The 23,553-nt window shown below is 45.1% G+C and overlaps 2 protein-coding genes across 2 annotated transcripts; both read right to left on the bottom strand.

Moving 5' to 3' along the window:
• Positions 1 to 1,640: 1,640 nt before the first annotated feature.
• Positions 1,641 to 4,629, bottom strand: LOC127293377 (uncharacterized). Its single transcript, XM_051322975.2, has 2 exons — positions 3,354 to 4,629; positions 1,641 to 1,880 (listed from the first exon to the last, which is right to left on the bottom strand). Exon 1 carries the CDS (start codon positions 4,627 to 4,629, stop codon positions 3,358 to 3,360), a length of 1,272 nt encoding a protein of 423 aa, XP_051178935.1. The 3' UTR covers positions 1,641 to 1,880; positions 3,354 to 3,357.
• A 2,028-nt stretch (positions 4,630 to 6,657) lies between these two features.
• Positions 6,658 to 12,062, bottom strand: LOC127293376 (HIPL1 protein). Its single transcript, XM_051322974.2, has 6 exons — positions 11,718 to 12,062; positions 9,734 to 10,525; positions 9,331 to 9,547; positions 8,470 to 8,648; positions 7,615 to 7,856; positions 6,658 to 7,218 (listed from the first exon to the last, which is right to left on the bottom strand). Exons 1-6 carry the CDS (start codon positions 11,985 to 11,987, stop codon positions 6,825 to 6,827), a joined length of 2,094 nt encoding a protein of 697 aa, XP_051178934.1. The 5' UTR covers positions 11,988 to 12,062; the 3' UTR covers positions 6,658 to 6,824.
• Positions 12,063 to 23,553: the final 11,491 nt, after the last annotated feature.

Consider the following 23,553-nt stretch of genomic DNA (forward strand, 5'->3'; position numbering starts at 1 on the left):
ATATGCCTCAACTCCACACCCACACCGGCGGCCACCTTCGAGGAGGCATCTCGGAGTTGTTTGTAACGTGTGTTTGTCGATCCTTCAGATGGGCAACTTGGTCTTCTCACCATTCTTCAAATCCTGCGAGATTTTTTTCTCGACTTGTCGCTGTCGGTCATCGGACGTTGTCCACGACGGCGCTTGGGCCTGAAGCGAGGTATGTGGATGCTCGGGAGCAAGTATGTTGATCTGCATGTGATGGATCTGTCGTTATTCCCCTCCTTCGTCGATGGGATTCGGTAGATCTTGGTCCAAGAAAGCACGGAAACATCCCGTGGTCGACGTGGCACAACGACATGTGCCTCGTTGCTTGCAGCACCATTCATCGACTCGCAGATCCTTGTTGGTGATGATGCCATTTTGGATTGGCAATGGCGGAGGCTCGGCGTCTCTTTCCAACTCACGTATATGAGGTGTTGGAGTTTGGCGGCGACGAATGGCTTCGGCAAGTGTAGGATATCCTACCGATATTTATGTTATGTATTATGTATCTTTTAAGACTTTATCTGCATAGTTTTTGGAATAAAAAATTTCTTCTGGTATATCTGTTAGTTTCATCTCGTTTATTTGTTTTCTTAGATAACTTGTTTTTCTAATTTTGAAATACGTTGTTGCTCTTAAAGAATGCACGTATCCCCTTCCCTAGGCTAAAGGTAGGCCAGTTACGTGATGCCTGTTTCTGCTCGCTTGGTTCGTTGGGCGTTGAGCCGTTGACGAAATCAGAGCGATGGAGCAGGCCAAGAGATCGGATTCTTCTTCTGTGGTGCCTACCTGCAAATGATTGACATTTGATTGGACAAGCTCATCTTTCGCTTCTTCGCTTCAGTCTGGCCCGTCGACAAGTCCGCAGGATTTCTGGAGGATCACGGGCAACCGCCGGAGCGATCGACCGACGTTCGGTGGTTCAACCATCCGCTTCCAGACAGAATTAAGACGAGACAATCAGCGAGCTTCCTCCCGTCTTCTCTGAACAGGGGGGAGGGTTTAAGATATGACGGTGATGGCGTAGCGGAATCCCTGCTGCTTAACAGTCGACGTGACAGACACATCCCAGTTCCCAATCACAGTTTAAGGTAGAGATGGCAGCCATGAATCTACCACCAAGGTTTATAGAAGGCAACAGAGGTTCAGTGAAGGGTCTTGAGACTTCACAAAGTAGGCGTACGTTGCAATCATCAACAGGGAAATTCGGGCACAAATGAACACCAATATTTTACACATTCACAGAGCTCAAAAGTACAACACATACACAACAGATGCCAAGGCTACTGCCATGAACAACTAGAGGGTAACACAAGCCATGACCAACAAAAAGTTTGAACTGAAACAGCCATGTAGGGCTTCATGGGTAACACAAACAATTACATGGTCGTGGGAAGATGATCAAAATCCAAACGCATAGGAATAATATGCGGTCAAATCAATTTTAATAATACCACCACTTCACCTGCATCTGATAGAAATGTGTTTTGATGGTATATCATAGAAGACAGCCTTTAGAGTAGTATGTTGGAACATGATAATCTTAGGATGGAATGGAATTTTGTATATAAAAGAAATCCATTTTCATTCTCTTCGACCTAACATTGCAGCCACACTCAAAACTGACTTTACTGTTCCATGTAGAGAACGCTCAACTGATTGTTCCAAATAGTAAAGGAATAATTGACAGCATGGTACTTGCAAATACACAAAGCACATAATCTCTAGAAATGCCAATAGAATGGCAACATATTGTCAATATAATATATAGGTCATCATAAGCTCAGATAACAGCCAGTCAGGTCATCTAGCCCATTAAAAGTGCAGCGCTGTAGCCATCAACCCAGAACAGCAGCCTATACAAAATAATTGACAGCAGATTAATTTCTGCAATTGGATGTAGCAAGGAATCAGCTTTGTTATATATGAACATCAACCTTCAGACACACATTAAAAGCCTCACTGTGCTGGAAAGTCGAGTGTGCAGTTTGGTTGAAAGGCGTGAAGTCAAAAAATGTGCAAAACAATTAGCATGGAATTTGAATCTTAAGGACCCTATTGTTTCCATGTTATTGCAGACAAGAAAAATTTTTTTAATGTTGCTTCAACAGCTTTGAGTTATTAGTAGAACCTAATCGTTAAATGATACAATTGGCAGAAACAGCATCCCACTTTCTCAGTCGAAAAAATCGTGTAAATAAAAGAAACTAGGAACAACAATATAATATTTCCGCAATATCAATCATGATGGTCTTCATATCAACTAATTCAATAATGGCTCCCGATCTTGATTATGCTCAGACTGTAGATATTGTGACATCTACTTTACAACCATTACAAAAAAAATGCCTTGCCAAGCTAAGAAAGAAGCTTAAAGCACTTCACCAGTGAAAGGATCAGCTCCAGCGACTATAGAACTACATGTACTCTCCACTAATCTCCAAATTTAACCTCTTCCTAATTTATCTTTGCAAACATATATTTAGCATAAGTTTGAGTTATCGGTAGCTTGACTTGGGCCCTACTCCTGGACATGGCCTTCCAACAAACTAGGCTTCGGTTTGCGCAGGCTGTAGGTCCAGCTCCACATGACAAACACTCAACCATAGATGATGGAATGTGCTGATTTTGATTAAAGATAGTAACTGTAATACTGATGTCAAAGTACCAGGTGCTTTGAGCAATAGTCTTATTACAAACATACTAGCAAATGCAATCAATTAGGAAGGTGAAGCACCTAATACAAGCAAAGTGGTTCAGAAGTATATATAGAATTGGAGAAATATAGTTTGCACTTTGCAAGATATATAAGGCACAAATAACTTCAAAGAAAATATCCAATACAAGCACAAATCAAGCTCTGTACAACATTATGATGATGATTTATAAAATTTGTATGCTACTCCCTAGTTTTTCGTGTTTTAGCTTTGAGCGTTAATTAATTTGACTAATAATGCATGGTCATTTTATAAAAAATACACCATTAGAAATTCTTCAAATAGGAATTTAATTTTATAACTTTCCTGACATATAATTCATGTTCGGTTGGTCAAATTGATGGTCAAACTCAAACCTTGAAAAACATGTGCACCACCTAAAAAGGGAAGGAGCTAAGGAGGGAGTAGTATAGAAATATGATGACAACTATATCTCCAAGATGAGAAACAAATACTTGTTGATCTCCCAAGTTCCACAGGTTTACAATTGCATGGTAACTGTTTTGATAAATGTAACTATAGTGACATAGCACACCATCGCTACCTGCGTAATACTGCAAAGTCTTGTAGAGTTGCAAAATACAAGTAAGCAAATACTGATAGAAAGGTTACCATGTCAAATAGTTGGTGGAGACAATGATGGTGGGAAACCGGCAAACAGATGACCATCCATGATGCAATGCTTAGATGCAAAGAACGGCTCAAGCTGCAAAGTCTTGAGATTTAGCGAAAAAACATTCACGTCTTCCCTTTCAGCCCACGGGAATGAAAAAAAGCTTTCTGGAATACCATGTATGAGTAAATATCCCCCAGCTACGCCCATGAGCATATTGCGCTGATTTAGGGGCAAGCTGAACGTTGCCTCTGATTGCCACTGGTTTGCAGCATGTCCATCATTCCTCAAAACTACATAGCTGAGTTCCCGTGTCAAATACTCATTCATAAACATCCCAAGCCTTCCATTCCCTGCCTCTAGAATGACAACCTGCATCTGATTGCTGCCAGCATGTGGGAGGTTGACAGCAGAGAAATCCATAGTACGTGTGTCGAGCACGATCAACTTGCCTTCAGGATAAAACGCCCAACAGAAGCATCCGTGTGCGTAGTGGCGCCTCCAAGGCCACGAGTATGCCACGCATGGAGCCCAGTTGTCCGATCCTGCCACCAGAGCGTTCCAATTGTCAAATGTAACAGAGCGCCATTGTCCAGCTCCAGCTCCAGCACCACGACCACGAGAGAAGATGAAGAGGACCAGCTTGGTTGCGCACTGGGCCAAGCAGATAACTCTGAATGACATGCCATCCTCCTCCTTATCCTCCACGGCGGCGGCCGGAGGAGCAAGGAAGGGCTCAAAACGCTGTGGCTGCAACCGCACTACTGAAGCGGCCAGGTCGTCGGGGATGGCAGGCAGCAGCACGTAGCGCCGGTACAGCGGGTCGCACACAGCCAATTCCCTGGCCAAGGTGCGGCAGTCGAACTTGCTTCCCTCCGGAACGCCCGAGAGGAGGACGCGGCCGTCCCGTAGGTCGCGCCTGTGCCAGCGCTTCGGGGAGGGGAGGAAGGAGCACGAGAAGACGGCGGCGTGAAAACCGGCCAAGGTGCTCGCGGCGGCGGCGCAGGGATGTGGCGGCTGGGCTAGATGCGTCGGATCGTCCTGCCGGTGGCGGGAAGGAATGACGCCTAGGAGAGGCGGCAGGTGGCCGCCGCGGAACCGGCGGAGGAAGCCGTGGTCCGCGATGAGGCGGCGGAAGGAGACGCTGGCCATGGAGGCGCGGGCGAGGTCCGCCGCGCCGGGGAGGCGGAGGAAGATTTCCTCCAGGAGCTCATCTGCTAGGGTCAGCAGCGTCGTCGGCAGGGCTTCACGGCAGCGCCCAGGTGCCGCCGCCATTGGCGGCATCACTGCGATCTAGAGAAAAGAATGGTTTGGCAACAGTCCAACTAGGGCCTCACGAATTTCCGTTGAACTTTAACAACCAGATTTCGTGTGGCCTGGTCAAGCAAAAGGTGCCACTCATCGATAACAATAAAAATTGAAGAATAAATATTCCGTTCTAGTTACAAAAATATTTATTTTATTTTTATAGAGGACTAATCATAGTTAAATTTTTTTTTTTCGAAACCCTACATACATACACTCACTCATATGAACGCACGCACTCACGCACATCCTACCTCTATGAGAACCTTCGAGAAACTAAGTCCAAAAACGAATTCGACGGATCTTAAGATTGACAAAGTCACCACGTGCGTCTTGTTGTTGACGGAACATCGCCTCCACCTAAAATAACCTGTAAAAGTAATTAACATGAAAATAAGGGAGCGATTCTTGGCTTTTATAGCCATATGCGACCTTTATTTTGAAATACATATTTGACACAATTTAAAATATTAAAATATTTAGACGAAAAATTTACGTGTACATCTTCATATGGTATGTGCGCATGAATTCTTTCTACGAAAAATCGATTATAGTTTGGGTTGTGGCAAAGGACAAAACTTGATGCTAAAAACAAGGATTTTTGTGAGACATGTTTGGCTTTTTCGTTGACCACAAAAAATGGTTTTCCGCAAAACTCTACAAACGCACGTAGATTGTCAAGATTTACGAACGCACATAGATTGTCGAGGCCTCATATATGTGAATTTTTTTGTTGAATTTTTTGATAATTAGAAATATATATTTTTAGGTAGAGGGAGCATATGAACCGGAAGCCAGATTGAATATCTGCAAAAGTATAAAATATATATTTTGTCATCATGATAAGACAATCAAACACATAGTTTTTCAGTGTAAACTTGCTAGATTTATATGGTTGGTTATTTAAATAGGTTCTATCTTGTATCCACCGTATAGCTTGCTAATATATTTGGCATTGGTTACGCGGTCTTCATCTAGGTTTAGAATTCTTATTACGGTCAGAACGATTTCGTTGTTGGACTATGTAGAATGATAAGGTTTTAATGATAAATTTTTTATCTCATTCATTTTACCTACATGTGCACCGCTTTGCTTCTTCATAGTTGTCTCTATAACGTGTGGAAAATCAAGACGTATTTATAGATATGTCCACACAGTTAAAGGACACGACAAGTGATATTTCTATCCAACGTGAATGACACTGTGATCTATGATTGGCTCTCTATGTCCATAGGTTTCTTTACATTTTTTTGACGATTATCTGTATTGCAAATTATTATTATGTACCTTTTTGTTAGACTTATGCAGCTATGTGCATTTTAATTATACAGAAACCATGTGTAATACTTAAACCTTTTAAATAATAAAGTATATTTTATCGAGAAAAAATATACCAGGTAAAAAAATGCGAGAAGCCTGGCTGCCGAAGTGCCGATCCAGTATGCTCATCGCTAAGGTTCAGATATTTGTGATGTTATTCTAAAGATTCTGTCCACCTTTTAGTATTTGTACTGGGCAAGTTTTTCACAGGATTCTCGTGCTGAACTTCTGAACTAGGTATTGAAGAATCATATACCCTGGCTATGCATCGGCCTATGATGCTGCGTACATTTTTCTACAGTGCAAATAGGATCCATCTCATCTGCAGCTTAACAGTCGACGTGACAGACGCATCCCAGTTCCCCGTCACGATTTAAGGTAAAGATAGGTAAAGATGGCAACCATGAATCTATCACTAAGGTTTATAAAAAGCTACATAGTTTGAACTCCTTCCAGTGTCATGAACAAGGGAGCCAGATCCTCTAACTGTAACAAATAAATCGTATAAACTAAAAAAAGACAGTGATAATTTTGATTGTAAGTAATTATTATAAATGGATATGGCTTACATATCAATTTTGACTTAATCATATAGATGTGGAGAAGAAAAGTTAGGGAGGTGTAGGTTACCTGACTTCTCTCCTCCACGTTAGAGGGTCTGTTTCCATGAACAAAGACTAAAGGGTACCGAAAGCCATAAGCCACAAATAGTTTGAAAGTCAAGCGTCACATAACAGCCGATTTCTACATCCAAACTGGGAGAAAACTGCTCATGCCTATATTGTAATTACCAACAACAAAAATAGGATACAAACCAATACTACTATTTTACACATTCACAGAGATCAAAAGTACAACGTATATACAACAAACGCAAAGGCTACCGCCACCAACTTCCCTACCCGTGTCACCGATCCTGGCGATGAAGGGCCAGAGGGTGACATTGTTCCATCATCGGTCGCCGGCTTCTCTGTGGGGCAAGTGTAGCCACACAAGCTAGGCCGGACGACTCTGTAGACACCCTTGCTCGTCAAGAGGAAGACGTCCTTGCTGTTGTCCTCGCCGAAGGAGAACACGTAGCCCAGGGAGGGGAGAGGACTTCCGCTTGCCATTTCGCAGGGTATCGGGGAGTTCTTGGAGCAGCTGAACGGTGTCAGGGTGGAGGTGTAATTCCCGCTGCTCTCCGGGTTCTCTGCCCCGGTCCACATCGCTGTTGCGTATAGATCGGCATACATATACCTGAAATCATGTGTGGGGAGTGGTAAAGCCTGTAAGGCTAAGTTGCTTGCAGGTTGTATGTCGTAGATGCAGAATGTAAGAAACTAGCAAGACAAGCATGAATTCGCTGGCTAAATGGAGACTGGGGAACAATGTCCACAGTGCACGAAGTGGAGACTGAAGAACAAGGCTCGCAGTGCGAAATTCACACTTTTACTTGTTTGCACATTTGTTTATTCATGTTAAGAAAATTGCACCTTGGTGAATGCATACCTCTTATATTCTGAAATGCTTATAATCGGGAAGAAGCATACAATGTTTGCCACAATCAAATTGTACTATTGGTTACCAAGATGGAATAAGTTCTGTATCATTCTAGATCTAATCTGAAGTTCCCCACAGGGAAAAATTGCATACCTTCCATATAAGCAGGGATCGGTAGACCCTCGGTAGACATATCCACCTGTAATTGATGCAGACCCAACATTCTTGTTCACAGCAGAATGGTTGTAACCCATGACAGGGATGATGGCATTTATGGAACTAAGTGATGTATTCCCTCCAGGAGTCCATTCTGGATGATAAATATATGGGCCCTCATATGGCCGCCAGCCATAGTTTCCACCCTTGGAGATCAAGTCTACCTCTTCATATACATCCTGCAAATATGCAGTAAAAAAACATTGAAGTTGCATGGACAAACCAAAATGCAATTTCTGACCGAGGTCAACCTTTGAAATTATGGTTTATTCAGAAGTATTGAAACATACAGTATTCAGTATTTACTGTAAACATATTGCTTAATGAAATAAACCAAAATGATTATCCTACTTTCAGTCACATGGTGGACTATGGGGAAAACATTCTTTATACAAACAAACTATAAGAATGAAGGTTTGGAAAATATGATGACTGATGAAACATTTTATGTCAATGCTGAAATGTGTGACAAGATAAAAGCTGAAACATGCGCGTGCTGATCAAGGAATGCAAAACACATGGAAATTTCAAACTCTAGTGCATTAATAAAGATTACAGAGCTAATCCCTAAAAAGGGAAAACATAAGTTTATTGAGCTACGTGTCAGATACTCATGACAAAATTCAGTCAAGGTCCTAGAATACCAAATGCAATATAAATTCAAAATAATACATGACCATGTCAGCAAGTATAGTCAAGCAGCTTCACATTAATTACATGCTAACCCATTCAATCAAAATTGAGCAACAAGCATTCTAAATGACAACTTGCTGCCTATAATTTTGAATGTACCTGCCCAACATCTGCACAGAAGAAGTAGGAAGGTCTCTCAGAATCAAAACTGCATCTCCATGGATTTCTAAAACCCAAGGCCCAGATCTCTGGTTGTAAATCACTATCTTGAGCAAACGGATTGTCCCTTGGAATTGAATAGTTACCCCACAAGCTGTGGTTACTGATTTGCCTCTGGCCTGAAAACAAAATATTAGAAAGATATAAGAGCAAAAAAGATACCGAAGTTAAAAATTTAGTGTACGCGTTAACTGCCCATGCTACAGTTTTCTTTGCCTATAAAACTTCTACAACGTCAGTTTCATCTCATAGTGCAACTTCAACTAAAAGCTAAAAACAATAGATCAGCTTCCATAGAAGGATTGTAATCCCATCAGTGATAAATTGACATTATCGCTTGACATCCATCCAATTAGTAAGTAAATGTCTTTATTCAGATGTAAAATCAGCAGAGAAGACATCATTAGCATGGTCTTAGCATAAGAATAGCAACCATCGGAACATACCAAAGATGTTGCTCAGAAAATAATTAGTTGGAAATGACATGATCCTAATATTCCTGAATTTCCCTCTCAAAAATACACATATTCGTGGATTTGATTTTCTTGTTGTTCCTTCAGTAACGTTGCTTAATACCATGCTAGGATAGTGCTATTCTTTAAACAGAATAATAACACATTCACAATTTAATAAAAAATGGTTTTCTCCAATGATAAATTGTATGATTAATAAATATATCGATTAGCCTTAATCAAATACCATGATACTAAGGGAAAGCCCAAAATTATAACAGATGATAGTGAAAAGAATGCAAATATGACAGCAATGGAAACAAGATCTGTATTGCTAGTACCAACTTACTTTGTACATTGTCAACGTCAAGCCTCATTACTTTTCCCAGAAGTGATTTCTTGTTCTGAGCGAAATTAAAAGGGTCGCCTTTGTTTCCACCATCTCCCATCATAAAGTACAGATACCCATCTGTAGGTCCAAAAAGAATTTGTCCTGCATGGTGAGCTGTATACGGAAGCCCCATTGTAAATATTCTGCTAACCTCCGATGGATTAGCAGACGTTGTCTACAAAAGAAATTAATAATGAGGATGGTATTCAAAAGTTAGCTGTATTCTTTTTTTTTTTTCATTCATTTCAGAGACACACTGCATTGTGTCGCTGGGGGTATAAGAAAATACCAACAGCGAAATTAGGGGTGAGAAAAGAACAATGATAACAAGATCTGTGCCGAAGTGGGTCCAAATTCATACCGCAGAAACATTTGATGAGGAGCCTTTTGCAGAATACTCAGACACGACAGTTTGGTACTGGCATGGCTGAGCACCATTATCAGTGCCGAGCTTTGAAGGATCACAGTCAACATCAGAATTACATGAGCATCTACCAGCACAGTTAGGTGATTGAGTTCTATCACAATTATAGGAAACAAAGAAGCGCCCATTGGTAGCAAACTTTGGATGGAATGCTATGCCCATGAGTCCAAACTCGGAATCTAAATGCACTTCATCAGTTAGATCAAGGAATGGGCTGGCCTCGTCAAATTGTAGAGTGTTTCCAGAACCTTGTTCTGGGACAGTTGCCAACCATATCTTTCCAGCTTGGTTAGACAAGAAAACTCTGTTGGATCCATCAGGGTGAGGGGCCATGTTCAGGTATGACCCATTGCCGATTCTCTCAAGGCATACCCCTTTAGGGGAGGGTGATGGTTCAGTAGTGTTAAACGAAACTGCATTTCCATTAAAGCATACTGCCTGGTCATCAGACGAGCCACCAAATGATGAGCAGAAGTTATTTTCGGATTGCCAGACATCAGTAAGCTTTGACGATGAACTAGGTAGTTCTGCACTTCCTTGCAAGGAAGGTTGAAAAGGAGAGTTGAGTACTGTCACATCTTTGCAGGTTTCCCAAACAAGTTTGCAGTAGTCTTGTGTGGAATCTTTTGATTGAGCAGAGCTTGCTGAAGAGGTATTGTTGCACAGAAGAGGAACCATCCGAATCTTTGAGCTTGAGTTGAACAACTCAGCCGAAAATGGACTGCATTTCTGAAAACAAAACAAAACAAAACCTGTTAGTATGTGTTTAAGGATGTTCAGCAAGAGTTAAATGCAGCATTAAGGCAATAAGGTATCCGTGAAGCGTGCTGAATGATACTAGTGTCTAGTATGTGGCCGTTTCAGCTCTAGTTTCAAATAAATATTGGAGCTTTGTTGGGTGTTGTTTCTTTTGAATAAAGAGCTTGTGAAGGTTAGTGGCTTCCTGACATGTATGACCACACTACGTTCTGATGAGTAACCTTGTACACTAGCTGGGATGTTCACAGCCATTCATTTCTGCACTTCATTTTCATGAATGAACATTTGGCTGCTCTCTATAAAAACCAACAGGGATATCTGTGGAGAAAACTATAAGAGAATGCAAATACATATGTCTAAGAGCAACAAAACTAGTGCGTTTATACAGTTTCCATTGAAGTTGGTCCGCCTATATACTCTCGTTTAGAACACATGGCATGAGCCTAAAGCTAGTAATTAAATTCCAATAAAAGAATAGCTTTCCGCAAATTCCATTAGGAAAGGCAGACAATAATGGTCCTTAATGGTAACAAGAGCTGTGGTGCTCCAGTCTTTGATTTGTCGATCACCCCGTAACACACTCCCTCTGATTCACAAAATATAGGTAGTTCAGGATGTTGACACGGTCGGTCTCCAAAGTAAAACTTTGACCGAAATTTGTAAATTAAAAAAATGTTGTTTGAAATAATTATTTTTTGTATACTTGAAACAAAATATCATGACCAATCTCCAAATACCAATTTGATCTCCTCTCCTCTATATAGTAGTTTGGGCAAAACCTAGAGATGCTGTGCTAGGACGAACTGGAACACAGCTTCTATTATGAAATAAGAGAAAAAAAATATATTTTCCCTTTTGACAGCTAAGATGAATATTTTCGTCGTTTCCTCGCTGGTTGTTGGCGATAGCATGTGCGGAGTAGACAGCGAAATAGCATGAAACTAGCATAGCATGGGATTTAACTAGTACTAGTACTTGCGATGACGAGGGATCAAGCTGCCCAGATACCCAGATCGAGCCCTGTATGTACTGTATCTGGAATCCCCAGCTTCCCCGTTCAGGCAGAACGCCGAACATGTAGCGTCCACGGTTCACCCCAGTGAGCACGCGTGCTGCAAGTACTAGTAATAGCAGAGAAAATATAAATAAAAGCAGTTCGTACCGCGCAGAGGACGGACTTGAGGACGGCGGCGCACGCGGCGTCGGAGACGTTCATGGCCTGGAGCTGCTTCCTGAGCGCGGCGTCGGCGGCGGCGTCGCAGCAGCTGGTCCCGCTGTAGGGGCAGAACCCGAGCGTCCCGTTGAGCGGCACGGGCGCCCTCGAGTCCGTGCAGAGCGGGAGGGCGCGGAGGAGCCACGGCTGGCACGAGAGGCAGCAAGAGAGCAGCAGGAGGGGAAGGAGGGAGCGCGGTGAGCGCGGGAGCCTCCCCATGGTGGGTGTTCTTGGCAGTGGGTCTCGCCGTCGCGGGGCGCGAGCATGGTTGCGTAGCGGCGAGGCGAGGGGCGGGTGGATTTATTGGGATCGATGGGGACGCCGGCGAGAGTGGGAAGACGAAGAAAGAGGGGCGGCATGCATATGAGGGAGTTGACTGATTTGGTTTAAAAATTGGCGACGGCGACACATTTGTCGGCCCGCGACTCGTGAGGCCAGACAGCTACAGCTCGAGGAAGCTCGCTCTGACTTGATTAGCTTGATCGCTGCTGTCATTGGGTGTCAGAGTGAGACAAGATCAGGATATTATTCCGATACGGATGTCCTAGTTTTTTCAGATAGCAGGAGAGGAATACTATCTCTCGACCTCGCCTTGTCTGCAATCAAACATTATCCAAGGTAATAATACTATCTGCTTTGCCTGACTCCGGTGATGGACGGGCGAGGACGGCGGCGCGCCTTCGGCTCGTGCTAGTGTCTGTAGTCGTCGCTAGGTGGTCCAATGACCTTTTTTGTAATTTTTATTACTTTTAGGTATCTTTGTACTACTGTTGATGATTATTAATAGATCGGTGGAATTTTTGCAAAAAAAAAAAAAAAAAAAAATTATCTGAATTCCTCGATCGCCTGGGCAAGGGTGACCTCGAGAGCATGGCGATCTGAATTTCATGGCCTACCACGAGACATAGACTGATAGACACGCGCGGGGTTGGTGTTGGTTGGGAAACGGGCGAGTTTGACAAGGCCGCGTACAGCTTGACTACTTCTTCAGCATGGTTCATAGTTGGCACTGACGAAGATTGTCATGGACCCAGGCAAGGGTGAGGCAGAAATGCCTTCACGTAAACAAAGGCGCCGACTCAGGAGATTTGGGCGTCATCCAGCACGAGTGAGCGGGCCCGAGTGGACGACTTGAAGGCCAATGAGGAGGCGCCACATCAGGCAGATGACGATTCCAAGAGGCCACGTCAAGCAGGTTTAAGTAGGTGTGTTTGGGTCGGGTTCATTTTGTCGATTGACCAGAAACGTGTATTCACCTGTATCCCCTCCTGCTTCTCCTCCCTCCAAACTGCTCTCTGATCCCCTTTCCCCTTCTCCAAATACTTGTATCTGAACATATGGGATCTGTGATGAATCAAAGGGAGTAGAGCGTCCATGACATTTGGTATCAGTCGCCGTTCGATTCACCGCTTTCTTGTGTAAAATCCCTCGATCTGGACAGTAAATCCGTCTCGGTAGGCGCCGATTTGCACACGCGAATTGGCACAAAGTTCCCCTGCCAGGGACGCCTCCGATCGGTTGCCGAATTTGGGGTGCGGAAGTAGCCCTGGAGTGGCCGCACCAAACCCGGTGGGCGACGTCGGACCGTATCGACGTCCTTGACGACAGAATGGAGGAAGTCCTCAAGCAAATCGCTGCACTACGCACGGATTTGAAGGAGGAGTTCAAGAGTGGCCTCGCGGCGGTGGAGGTCAAGCTGGGATCGACTCAGGCCTCAATTGAAGCCACCTCAACTTCTCTCCAAAATATCAACTCATGGCGCAGCGGCGTGGCCTCGCAAGTCTCAGATCTGACCGCATCCGTAGAAGCGCTCAGGAAGCAGTTCGATCGCGTGGTGCCAGTCCAGCCTCTTGCGCTGCTCAACGTGGGCGCAACATCACGGGAGCAAGGCTCCGGGTAAATCGGCCTCGGCGTGCACCAGGACAACCGGGGTATGGCAGGTGAGCAGCTTGCCCTCACCGTGTCATCCCCGGTCACAGGTACGACTAATGGCCAGAGAAACCTTGAGCTAAATCCGGTTACTACAAACCATTCTCCTGCATCACATAATACACCAGCCCCACCTCCCACAGAGTTTCCACGTTTTGACGGAGAGAACCCCATGATATGGCAGAAGGCTGCTGAAAAATATTTCCGTTTATTTGCTGTTGATCCTAGCTATCAAGTAGAGTATGCAACCATGCATTTCTCGGGCAATGCCGCACTGTGGTTGAGAAGTGTGGAAAACAAACTAGACAGTTTCACTTGGGATCAATTGTGTGCGTTGCTTAGTAAACATTTTGATAGGGGGCAGTACCAAATGCTTTATCGCCAATGCTCCAAACTTAGACAAACTAGTACTGTAGTGGCTTATATAGAAAAATTTGACAGTCTCATGCACCACATGCTCGCTTATAAGCAAGATTTAGACCCTGTCTTTTTCACAACTAGGTTTATAGAAGGGCTAACTAGCGAAATTAGACGTGTTGTTATGATTCAATGCCCACAAGACCTCGAGACTACTGTTTCCTTGGCCTTATTGCAGGAAGAAATAGAAGACGAAGTTCCTAAAATTGGTACCAGACAAGGGCTACCACAGCGCCAGTTTTCTCGTCAGAGTTTCTCACCAACAGTCAGACCAATCACAGCAGTAGGGTCTGAGGATAAATCACATGCGATGGCAAATAAACTGTCTGCTCTGAAAGCTTACCGTAAGGCTAAACATTTGTGCTTCACTTGCGGGGAAAATTTTGCTCCAGGGCATAAGTGCAGCACAACTGTGCAGTTGCATGTAGTGGAAGAATTGTTAGCTATGTTGAACGTATCTGATTCGGAAGGTGATCCCCCTAATGCTGAGCCAGAAGTGTTTCTTGATGCTATAGCAGATCATCAAAATGCCCAACTCATGTCTATCCGCAAACAGGCATTTGATGGGTCAGAACATTTGCGCTCCATGAGGCTAGTTGGGAATATCCAAGGGCATGAGGTGCTGATCCTTATTGACTCGGGTTCATCCAATAACTTCATAAGTGCTCAGTTGGCTGCACAATTGCAAGGTGTTAAGAAGCTCAATCAGCAAATTAAAGTGAAAGTGGCCGGTGGGGGAATTCTTACAGGAGACTCGGAGCTCCATGACTGTACTTGGACCTGTCAGGACAACACCTTCTGCACCTCTCTTAAGGTGTTACCATTGCAATGCTATGATGTTATCTTGGGCATGCAGTGGCTTGAGCAGATGGGATTAATGACCACACACTGGGCTCAAAAATGGTTTGAATTTGAGTGGCAAGGCACAAAGTGTAGGTTGCAGGGTATCTGTACTAACACGACAAAGTGTGACGAAATTTCGTGGGCAGAGTTGCAACTCCTTCACCAACAGGACTCGATTTACCATTTGGTGCATGTATATTTCACTGAGGATGAGTCTACTCAAAAGACAGTTCCACACATAGTTGGCATGGTGTTGGATACTTATAAACATGTGTTTGATGAGCCCACTGGACTTCCTCCTCATAGGAAATATGATCACACGATACCTCTGTTGCCGGGTGCAAGCCCAGTAAATCTTCGTCCCTATCGGTACAACCCCATGCAAAAGACAGAAATTGAGAAGCAAGTGAAGGAACTTATGGCTCACGGGGTGAGCCAGCCTAGCTCGAGTCCATTTGCGTCTCCAGTTCTGTTAGTAGGCAAGAAGGATCTTTCGTGGCGGCTATGTGTGGACTTTCGACACTTAAATGCTTTGACAGTTAAAAACAAGTACCCTTTACCAGTCATAGATGAGCTATTGGATGAATTGGCTGGTGCTGAGTGGTTCACTAGCTTGGATTTGAGATCGGGGTATCATCAGATTCGCATGGCGCCAGGGGAGGAATTCAAAACAGCCTTTCAAACTCACCATGGGCATTTTGAGTATAAAGTAATGCCGTATGGAGTTACTGGTGGACCTGCTACATTTCAAGGGGTGATGAATGATATATTGGCACCAGTCTTGAGGAAGTTTGTATTGGTTTTTGTAGACGATATACTAATATACAGCAAAACCTTACAAGAGCATGCTACCCATTTGGAAACAGTTCTGGAGATACTGCAGCATCATCCACTCAAGGTCAAGAAGACCAAATGTACTTTTGCTCAAATAGAACTCACTTACTTGGGGCATCGCATCAGTGCAGCTGGAGTGTCAACTGATAGTAGCAAATTGGCTCCTATTTTGAAATGGAAACAACCAACAAACGTCAAAGAACTTCGTAGCTTCCTGGGGATGACAGGTTACTATAGGAAGTTCATTCGTGGATATGGTGTGATCAGCAAGACTTTGATGGAACTCTTGAAGAAAGGCATGTCATATGTGTGGAATGCAGATCGGGAAGCAGCATTCCAAGCTCTCAAACAAGCACTAGTGACAGCTCCTGTCCTTGCATTACCTGACTTTGCAAAAACATTTGTAGTGGAAATGGATGCCTGTGGCAAAGGTGTGGGGGCAGCTTTGTTGCAAGACAACCACCCATTGGCATTCATAAGCAAGGCTCTTGGTCCCCGACACTTGGGTTTATCCACTTATGAAAAAGAATGCCTAGCTATTCTTATGGAAATAGAGAAATGGCGCCCCTATTTGCAAGATTCAGAGTTTATCATCTGCACAGATCAGCGTAGTTTGATGCATTTGGATGACAAGAGGCTGTCGACACCATGGCAACACAAAGCTTTAACAAAGTTGTTGGGGTTGAGCTATAAAATTGTGTATAAAAAAGGTGTGGAGAATAAGGTTGCGGATGCCTTATCTCGACACATCCATGAGGACACAGAAGAACTTTTGGAGATTTTTGTGTGCAAACCAGTGTGGTTTGAAGAGGTGGTCATGGGGTATCAGCAGGACAGAGCGGCTCAATAGAAACTGGAGCAGCTAGCCGTGACAAGCCCACAGGGTAATTATACACTGCAAAAAGGACTTATCAGGCACAAGGGACGTGTATGGATAGGATGCAATCTTGAACTTCAGAAGAAAATTCTGCATGCTCTACACACAAGTGCCATCGGGGGTCATTCTGGTTTCCATGCTACCTATAATAGGGTGAAGCAACTCTTTTCTTGGCCAGATCTCAAAGAGCAGGTGAAGCAATTTGTGGCATCTTGCTTGGTGTGCCAACAAGCTAAAACAGAAAGAGTGGCTTATCCTGGATTACTGGAGCCTTTGAAAGTTCCGGATGATTTTTGGCAAGTGGTGACAATGGACTTCATTAATGGACTGCCAGCATCATCAGGGTTTGATTGCATTATGGTAATCATTGATAAACTCTCTCGTTATGCACACTTCATTCCATTAAAACATCCTTTCTCAGCCTTCTCGGTGGCGATGGCCTATGTCAAAGAGATCTACAGATTACACGGGCTGCCCCAGGCCATAGTGTCGGATCGTGATCCAGTTTTCACCAGTTCCTTATGGCAAGAGTTGTTCCGGCTTACCCAAACTGAGTTGAGAATGAGTTCAGCGAGGCATCCTGAGACTGACGGACAGACGGAACAGGTAAATCAGTGTCTGGAAGGCTTCTTTCGTTGTTTCGTCAGTTCGTGCTAGAAAAAATGGGTCCAGTGGATTCCATTGGCAGAATTTTGGTATAATACCACAGTGCACTCTTCTCTGGGCAAGACGCCATTTGAGGCTATCTATGGGCATAAACCACGTCATTTTGGCATCGATATTGTCGAATCTTGTGCGGTGCCCAACTTACAGCAGTGGCTGCGTGGCAGAGAGGAAATGACGAATTTGTTACAACAACATCTGCAGCGTCAACAGCAGCGAATGAAAAATCAGGCAGATAAGAAGCGCACTGAGAGGCACTTCCAGGAAGGTGAATGGGTTTTCTTAAAACTGCATCCGTATGTTCAAACATCAGTGGCCAAACAAGGTTCGCGTAAGCTGGCATTCCGGTTCTATGGTCCCTTCAAGATACTACAAAAAGTTGGCAAAGTTGCTTATAAATTGGCACTGCCAACTACAAGTCAAATACACCCTGTCATTCATGTGTCACAGTTGAAGAAAGCAGTAGGTGTATCAACTAGAGTGGAGATGACATTGCCGGATGTGCCAGGGGATGATACAAGGCCTGAGCAGATATTGGGGACAAGATGGAGAACTACTGAAGGGGTGTCTCAATGCCAAGTTTTTGTGAGATGGACTGGGCTTCCGGACTCCTTGGCTACCTGGGAGGACAAGGAGGGATTACAACAACGCTTTCCAGATTCTCCAGCTTGGGGACAAGCTGTTGCACAAGGGGAAGGGAATGTCATGGACCTAGGCAAGGGTGAGGCAGAAATGCCTTCAGGTAAACAAAGGCGCCAACTCAGGAGATTTGGGCGTCATCCAGCACGAGTGAGCGGGCCCGAGTGGACGACTTGAAGGCCAATGAGGAGGCACCACATCAAGCAGATGACGATTCCAAGAGGCCACGTCAAGCAGGTTTAAGTAGGTGTGTTTGGGTCGGGTTCGTTTTGTCGATTGACCAGAAACGTGTATTCACCTGTATCCCCTCCTGCTTCTCCTCCCTCCAAACTGCTCTCTGATCCCCTTTCCCCTTCTCCAAATACTTGTATCTGAACATATGGGATCTGTGATGAATCAAAGGGAGTAGAGCGTCCATGACAAAGATCCAAACCGGAGGCCCCATGGCTGCTTTAAACAAGTGGTTTTTCCACTGAATATTTTGTGGAACTCTGGTGTCTGAACGAACAATGAGAGGTGGTTCACCGCTAGAACTTCCCCTTTTGCGCCGCCGTCCTCGCCCACTTGATGATCAAACAAATGCACGCGCGGGTCAATTTCCTTTTGTGGGCGTGATAAATTGGCAGAGGCACGGGGGCATAGTAAGGAAACCTTGGCGCCGCTCTGACTTTGTAACGGCGGCTCAGGGTCACCATCACGCGTCAGCGAGGGCACAATTCAACCATCGGAGTTGGCGGGTGGACCTGGAGCTGATCGCAAAGTCCATTTCTTTGACTCCGTGAAGCGCTACTCCCTCCGTTCTTTTTTAATTGACTCAGATTTAGTACAACTTTGTACTAAATTTGAGTCAATTAAAAAGGACCGGAGGGAGTACAAGTGAATAAATAAGCAAATTGCTACATAGTTTTATTTAAATAAATAATTGATAAATCATTATTACAGAAGCAGCGAACAAACTAATCATGCATGCTACTAGCCTACTAGAGTAGATAAACAAATTGCATCTTAACGAGAGAAACCGACCGAATCTACTGCAAATATCAGGACTAGAAATTGTAGTGAAGACTCAAACAGGAAAGACATAAACACATACAATGAGAGGAGAGATCGCCAGAAGTTCCTTTTGCGTTGTCGACGGTGACCATTGTCACTTGTCAGTTGTGTGCGCCGTCGTCATTGCTCACCTGTCACAATTCAATGATCGGGTTGGCGGGTAGGCCTGGAGTTGATCGCAAAGTCCTTTTTTTTCGACTCCTTGAAGCGCTACAAAAGTGACTGTGTACATGAGAGGGGTCTGTTTGGTTGCTCACAAAGAGAAGAATTCGGTCCGTTTGTTTCGTCTACTCGCGGTGTTTCTTGCAATGCACGAGTTTTAAAGCATCCCAAATGTTAGCCCGCGAAGCTACGAGCCCGGTTCCTCAAGTGTGGCCGTGGGAAAGGCGGCGGCATTCGCCTGGCCAACTTTTGCCGAGCTGGCGGAGATTTTTCCGTTGGTGTCGCTGCCCCCATCCTAGGCACGGCGGGGTTCCATTGATGACTCCGGAAGCTTCATCGAAAGATCATGGGTCTTCATTCGCGGCTATTGCACCCGATTTTACCACAGTATGTCCTCGGTCTTTCAGATTCGATGTGCAGCCAGGATTAGGTAGGGATGAAAAGCGGATATGTTTTTCCTATCCGTCGTTCGTACGGCCATTATTTTTTTGCTTCTTTCGGTCTATACTTATTTGGTCCGTGTAGATTAGCATGGACAATGGTTGATTAGAGTTAGATTGGACTTTCCCCAATTTGGGATTGTACGATTCATGCTCCCGGCTAGTGAAAAATTGTCATGGTTCCGCCTTCCAACTAGAATGGCTATGGATCCACCTTAGGAACAAAGTCGCCAGGGGTCCGCCTAAGGACAAAGGTAGCCATAGATCCCACTAATCCATATAGCTCCTTCAGCTTCAAAAGTTCCGGCTTTCTTTGGTCGACGATAGGACAAAAATGGATGCTAACAACTTAAAAAATTGTTAGCAATTCAAACAAAAATCAAGGGAATTTTCTCATATATTAGTCTAAGATCGGGTATAATCACGCCAAGGGTAGACCCATTGCTCAGCTACCGTCCTTCACAACCATCACGACAAGCCTCAAAGGCTCAAACTACTGGCTCAGGGGGAACATCGACTAAACTGAACATCAACGTCAGGCACAACATAGACAATAGCTATTCCGTACGAATCGAATTGACTTGAACAATACTGTAACATACTAGCAGTTGGTTACTTGGGAACGATTTCTGCTAGACAAAGCACGCTACATCGCCCGAGACCTCTCATCCCTAATCCGTCCACTACGGATGAATCCTCCGTACCGAGCTGGAGTAACACATTCTAACCGGATCAACATGGTCATGAGCGCGCGATACAGTACCAACCGAGGAGAAATCAGATATGAGAAAATTCCAGCTGTGGAGCGGGCATCGGCAAAGGGGTGACAGTAAATGGATTTGGTTTGGCTATGGATCAAGATGCGGTATCGGCGAGGCAAGGCCTACTCCCCTCTTTTTTTGAATCACGGCAAGGAATTTTCAAGTGCTCAGCCTCCTCGCACTTTATATAAAAGGGCATTTGCTTTGAGGGAATTAAAAGTCGGGAATGGGAGTTAATGAGGTAGCGGACTTGAAATAAAATTAGGTGTATGGTTCGTGGTTATGGGATTTATTAAGGATGAGAAAGGAGAGCAAGAGAGCCTAATTCCTTGTAGTTAGTTCGGGGAAAGGACACCGAAGGAAAAAAATACTCTCTGGTTGCGCACTTCCCACATCGAAGGCAGGGAGGGAGAGTGGAAGACCTATGAATCTTCTTGTTAATGCACGTGGAATCTCATGCAGATCTTTAGAAGGACCCTTCTATGATTGGTCTAGCCTTGGCTCAGGTAGCTGCCCTTAGGGTCCGACACATTTTGGAATTACGTTTATTTTGGCCATTTCCGTCGAGCACGTACATTGAAAATGGCTCATTTTTTCAACATGTCCATATGCCGTAATGTCCATTTTTTACCGCAAAGACCAGAGAAGTACGGGTTCTGCATTGATTAGGGAAAAAAGAGAGAGGAGAGATGTCTTTTGTATGGCCAGTATATAGGCCATGCATTAATTACTGAGGAGAGAGATCATCCAAACCATACGAGCACGCTGACAAAATCAGTGCAGACACATTCGCGTCACAAATATGGTTCTGGAATGCGTCCGTTGACAAGCCGGTCACTATACGTCTGGCTGTTGGGTTTTATTTTTTTGTCCATGCATACGCAAGCAGACGTTTTTGGTCCGTTTGCGTCGGACTGCCGTGATTAGATTCAACATCGATTATTTTCTTCATTTTTTGTGTCTACTGCAGCACAAATTCGAATTCCGTGTTTTTTTAATTGCATCAATCTATTAATAATAATAAACACAAGTACAAATAGTGTGCAATGTTGTAAAAATAACAATGTATACTTGGATCACCTAAGGATGATTGGACATACAAGCATGAGTTGAAGATAAGCCACCGTCCTCGCCTCACCATCACCAGAGCCAAGCAGTAGGCAGTAGTAAACAGTTTCTGTATTGCGATCAGATTAATATTTCTCATTTCAAAATAAATTAAGATTTGTGCATGTTCGCTTAGAATATGTGATCAGATAATGATGCACAATCGACGTAGCGCCATTTTTATATCCACCTTAAGCATACACCGCCCTTGTGATTTATCACAGCAAACAAAACAAAAGAATTTGTGGAATACGAATATATAGTATTCAATGAACACGTACAGCTTGGAAATTGTCTGCATATTCCAAAAGATTTGGGAGAACATATGAGTTGGCTCAGATATTGCGCTCAGATTGGATAATACCCACACGAGAGTTTGAACTATCGCTCAGATGCCGTCCTTGAATAATCATCACATTGAACTTCTGACCATCTACTAAGCAGATCAGCTACAACGCAATAATGCACAGCGGTCGATACTCCGTACGAACCGCATCTAGGTGCTTGAGAAAACAACGTACAGGATCAGTGTCTACATAAAAGAAACATCGAGGCTACAGCTCACTCATGGAGAAAGGTTGACATTCTGTCTGAATCGCATCCAGCTGAACAAGGTAGAATTGTACTCCTTGTTCGTGCTGGACGGCCGATTCCTGTTAACCAAAGCACCCTATATCTCCCGAGACCTCCCATCCCTAAATCCGCATCCATCGCGGGCAAATCTGATGAAACGAGTTTAGGTAACACATTATAACCGGATCAACACATATAACGATGTCACTAGCACACAATACGGTACTAAGGGAATGGAAACCAGTCACACCTTGAAGGTGCGTGCCCATCGATCTCAGGAGGATTGAGCTAGGACCGGGAAGAGCCAAATGGTTCGTAGAAGATGGGGGAGGTGCGACACCCTAGATCTGGCGTGGATGAGTTGTGGAGGTGGCAGTGCCGGTGGATTTTATACTACTCCGTAAGTACTAGTTGCTAGCAAAAAGAATTGAGATGTAGTTGCAAGCAATATTGATGTGGCTTTAAGATCCCACCAGCTTAAGGTAGGAGCGTCTCCCGCAGGTAGGAGTGCGCACGCCGCCACGGCGACCATCGCCGGTGCCCCCCGGGGCCCCCCCCCCCCCCCCCCCCCCATTTCCCTTCCTTCCCCTTGTCCGGCATGGCGTCCTCTGCGTCGCACCCGCCGGGGTTCTCGCAGCGCTGGCAGCGGGCGGGGAGTGCCGAGTCGGTGTCCTCGGCGTCGCCGGCTCGGGACGAGCATGTCTCCAGCATGGGGCTGTCCTCCGCCTCGTCGGGGAATGGTGTGGACGCTCAGCGCGCGGAGTTGGCGCCGCAGGCCCCGGCGGCGGAGCGGGGTCGAGTCCAAGACCGCCTGGCTTGGAAGCAGCCGAGGCCGTCGAAGAAGTCGATGTGGAGGAGGCGCATTGAGGCACGGGACGATGCGGCGGCGGGACGCGGTGCTGTCACGCCGGATATGGATGGGCTACGTTTCCGCTGCTACGAGCCCGGCCACCGGAAGAGGGAGTGCACCAACGATGAGCTGTGCGTCCGGTGCTGGGTTCGCGGGCATCCGGCCAGGGAGTGCAAGAGGCCACGCAGCCCCGCGTCTGAGGAGGAGTTGCGGAACCTGGTCTTGGCCAAGCTGGCGCGCCGCCGTTCGCCGGTTCGAGGTGCGCAGGTTGGGGCCCGGAGGGGCCCTGACAGGGAGCCCGCTCATGCTGCCGCAACCCCGCGTGCGCCCACACCCCCACCGCCACCGCCGCGGCCTGCTCCGCCAGTAGCTGCGCCCCCACCACCACCACCGCCGCCACCTCCACCACCGATGGCTGCCACAGTGGCCCCTCTCCCTGACAAGGGATTGACTAGTCAATGCCTACAAGTTGTAGACTAGGATTTTGTTGGAAGTAGAGGGCAAGTAGATCTCGAGGGTTTCAGCCGGAAAAGTACTCGACTGCTTATGAAAACTAGGGTTGTGTTGACAATGAATCGATCCTCTCTTCGTCCCTCGACTCCCCCTTATATAGGAGGCGGAGCCGAGGGTTTCGTGA

Source organism: Lolium perenne, chromosome 4, assembly GCF_019359855.2.
Source record: "Lolium perenne isolate Kyuss_39 chromosome 4, Kyuss_2.0, whole genome shotgun sequence".
In the NCBI taxonomy this organism is placed as follows: Eukaryota; Viridiplantae; Streptophyta; class Magnoliopsida; order Poales; family Poaceae; genus Lolium; species Lolium perenne.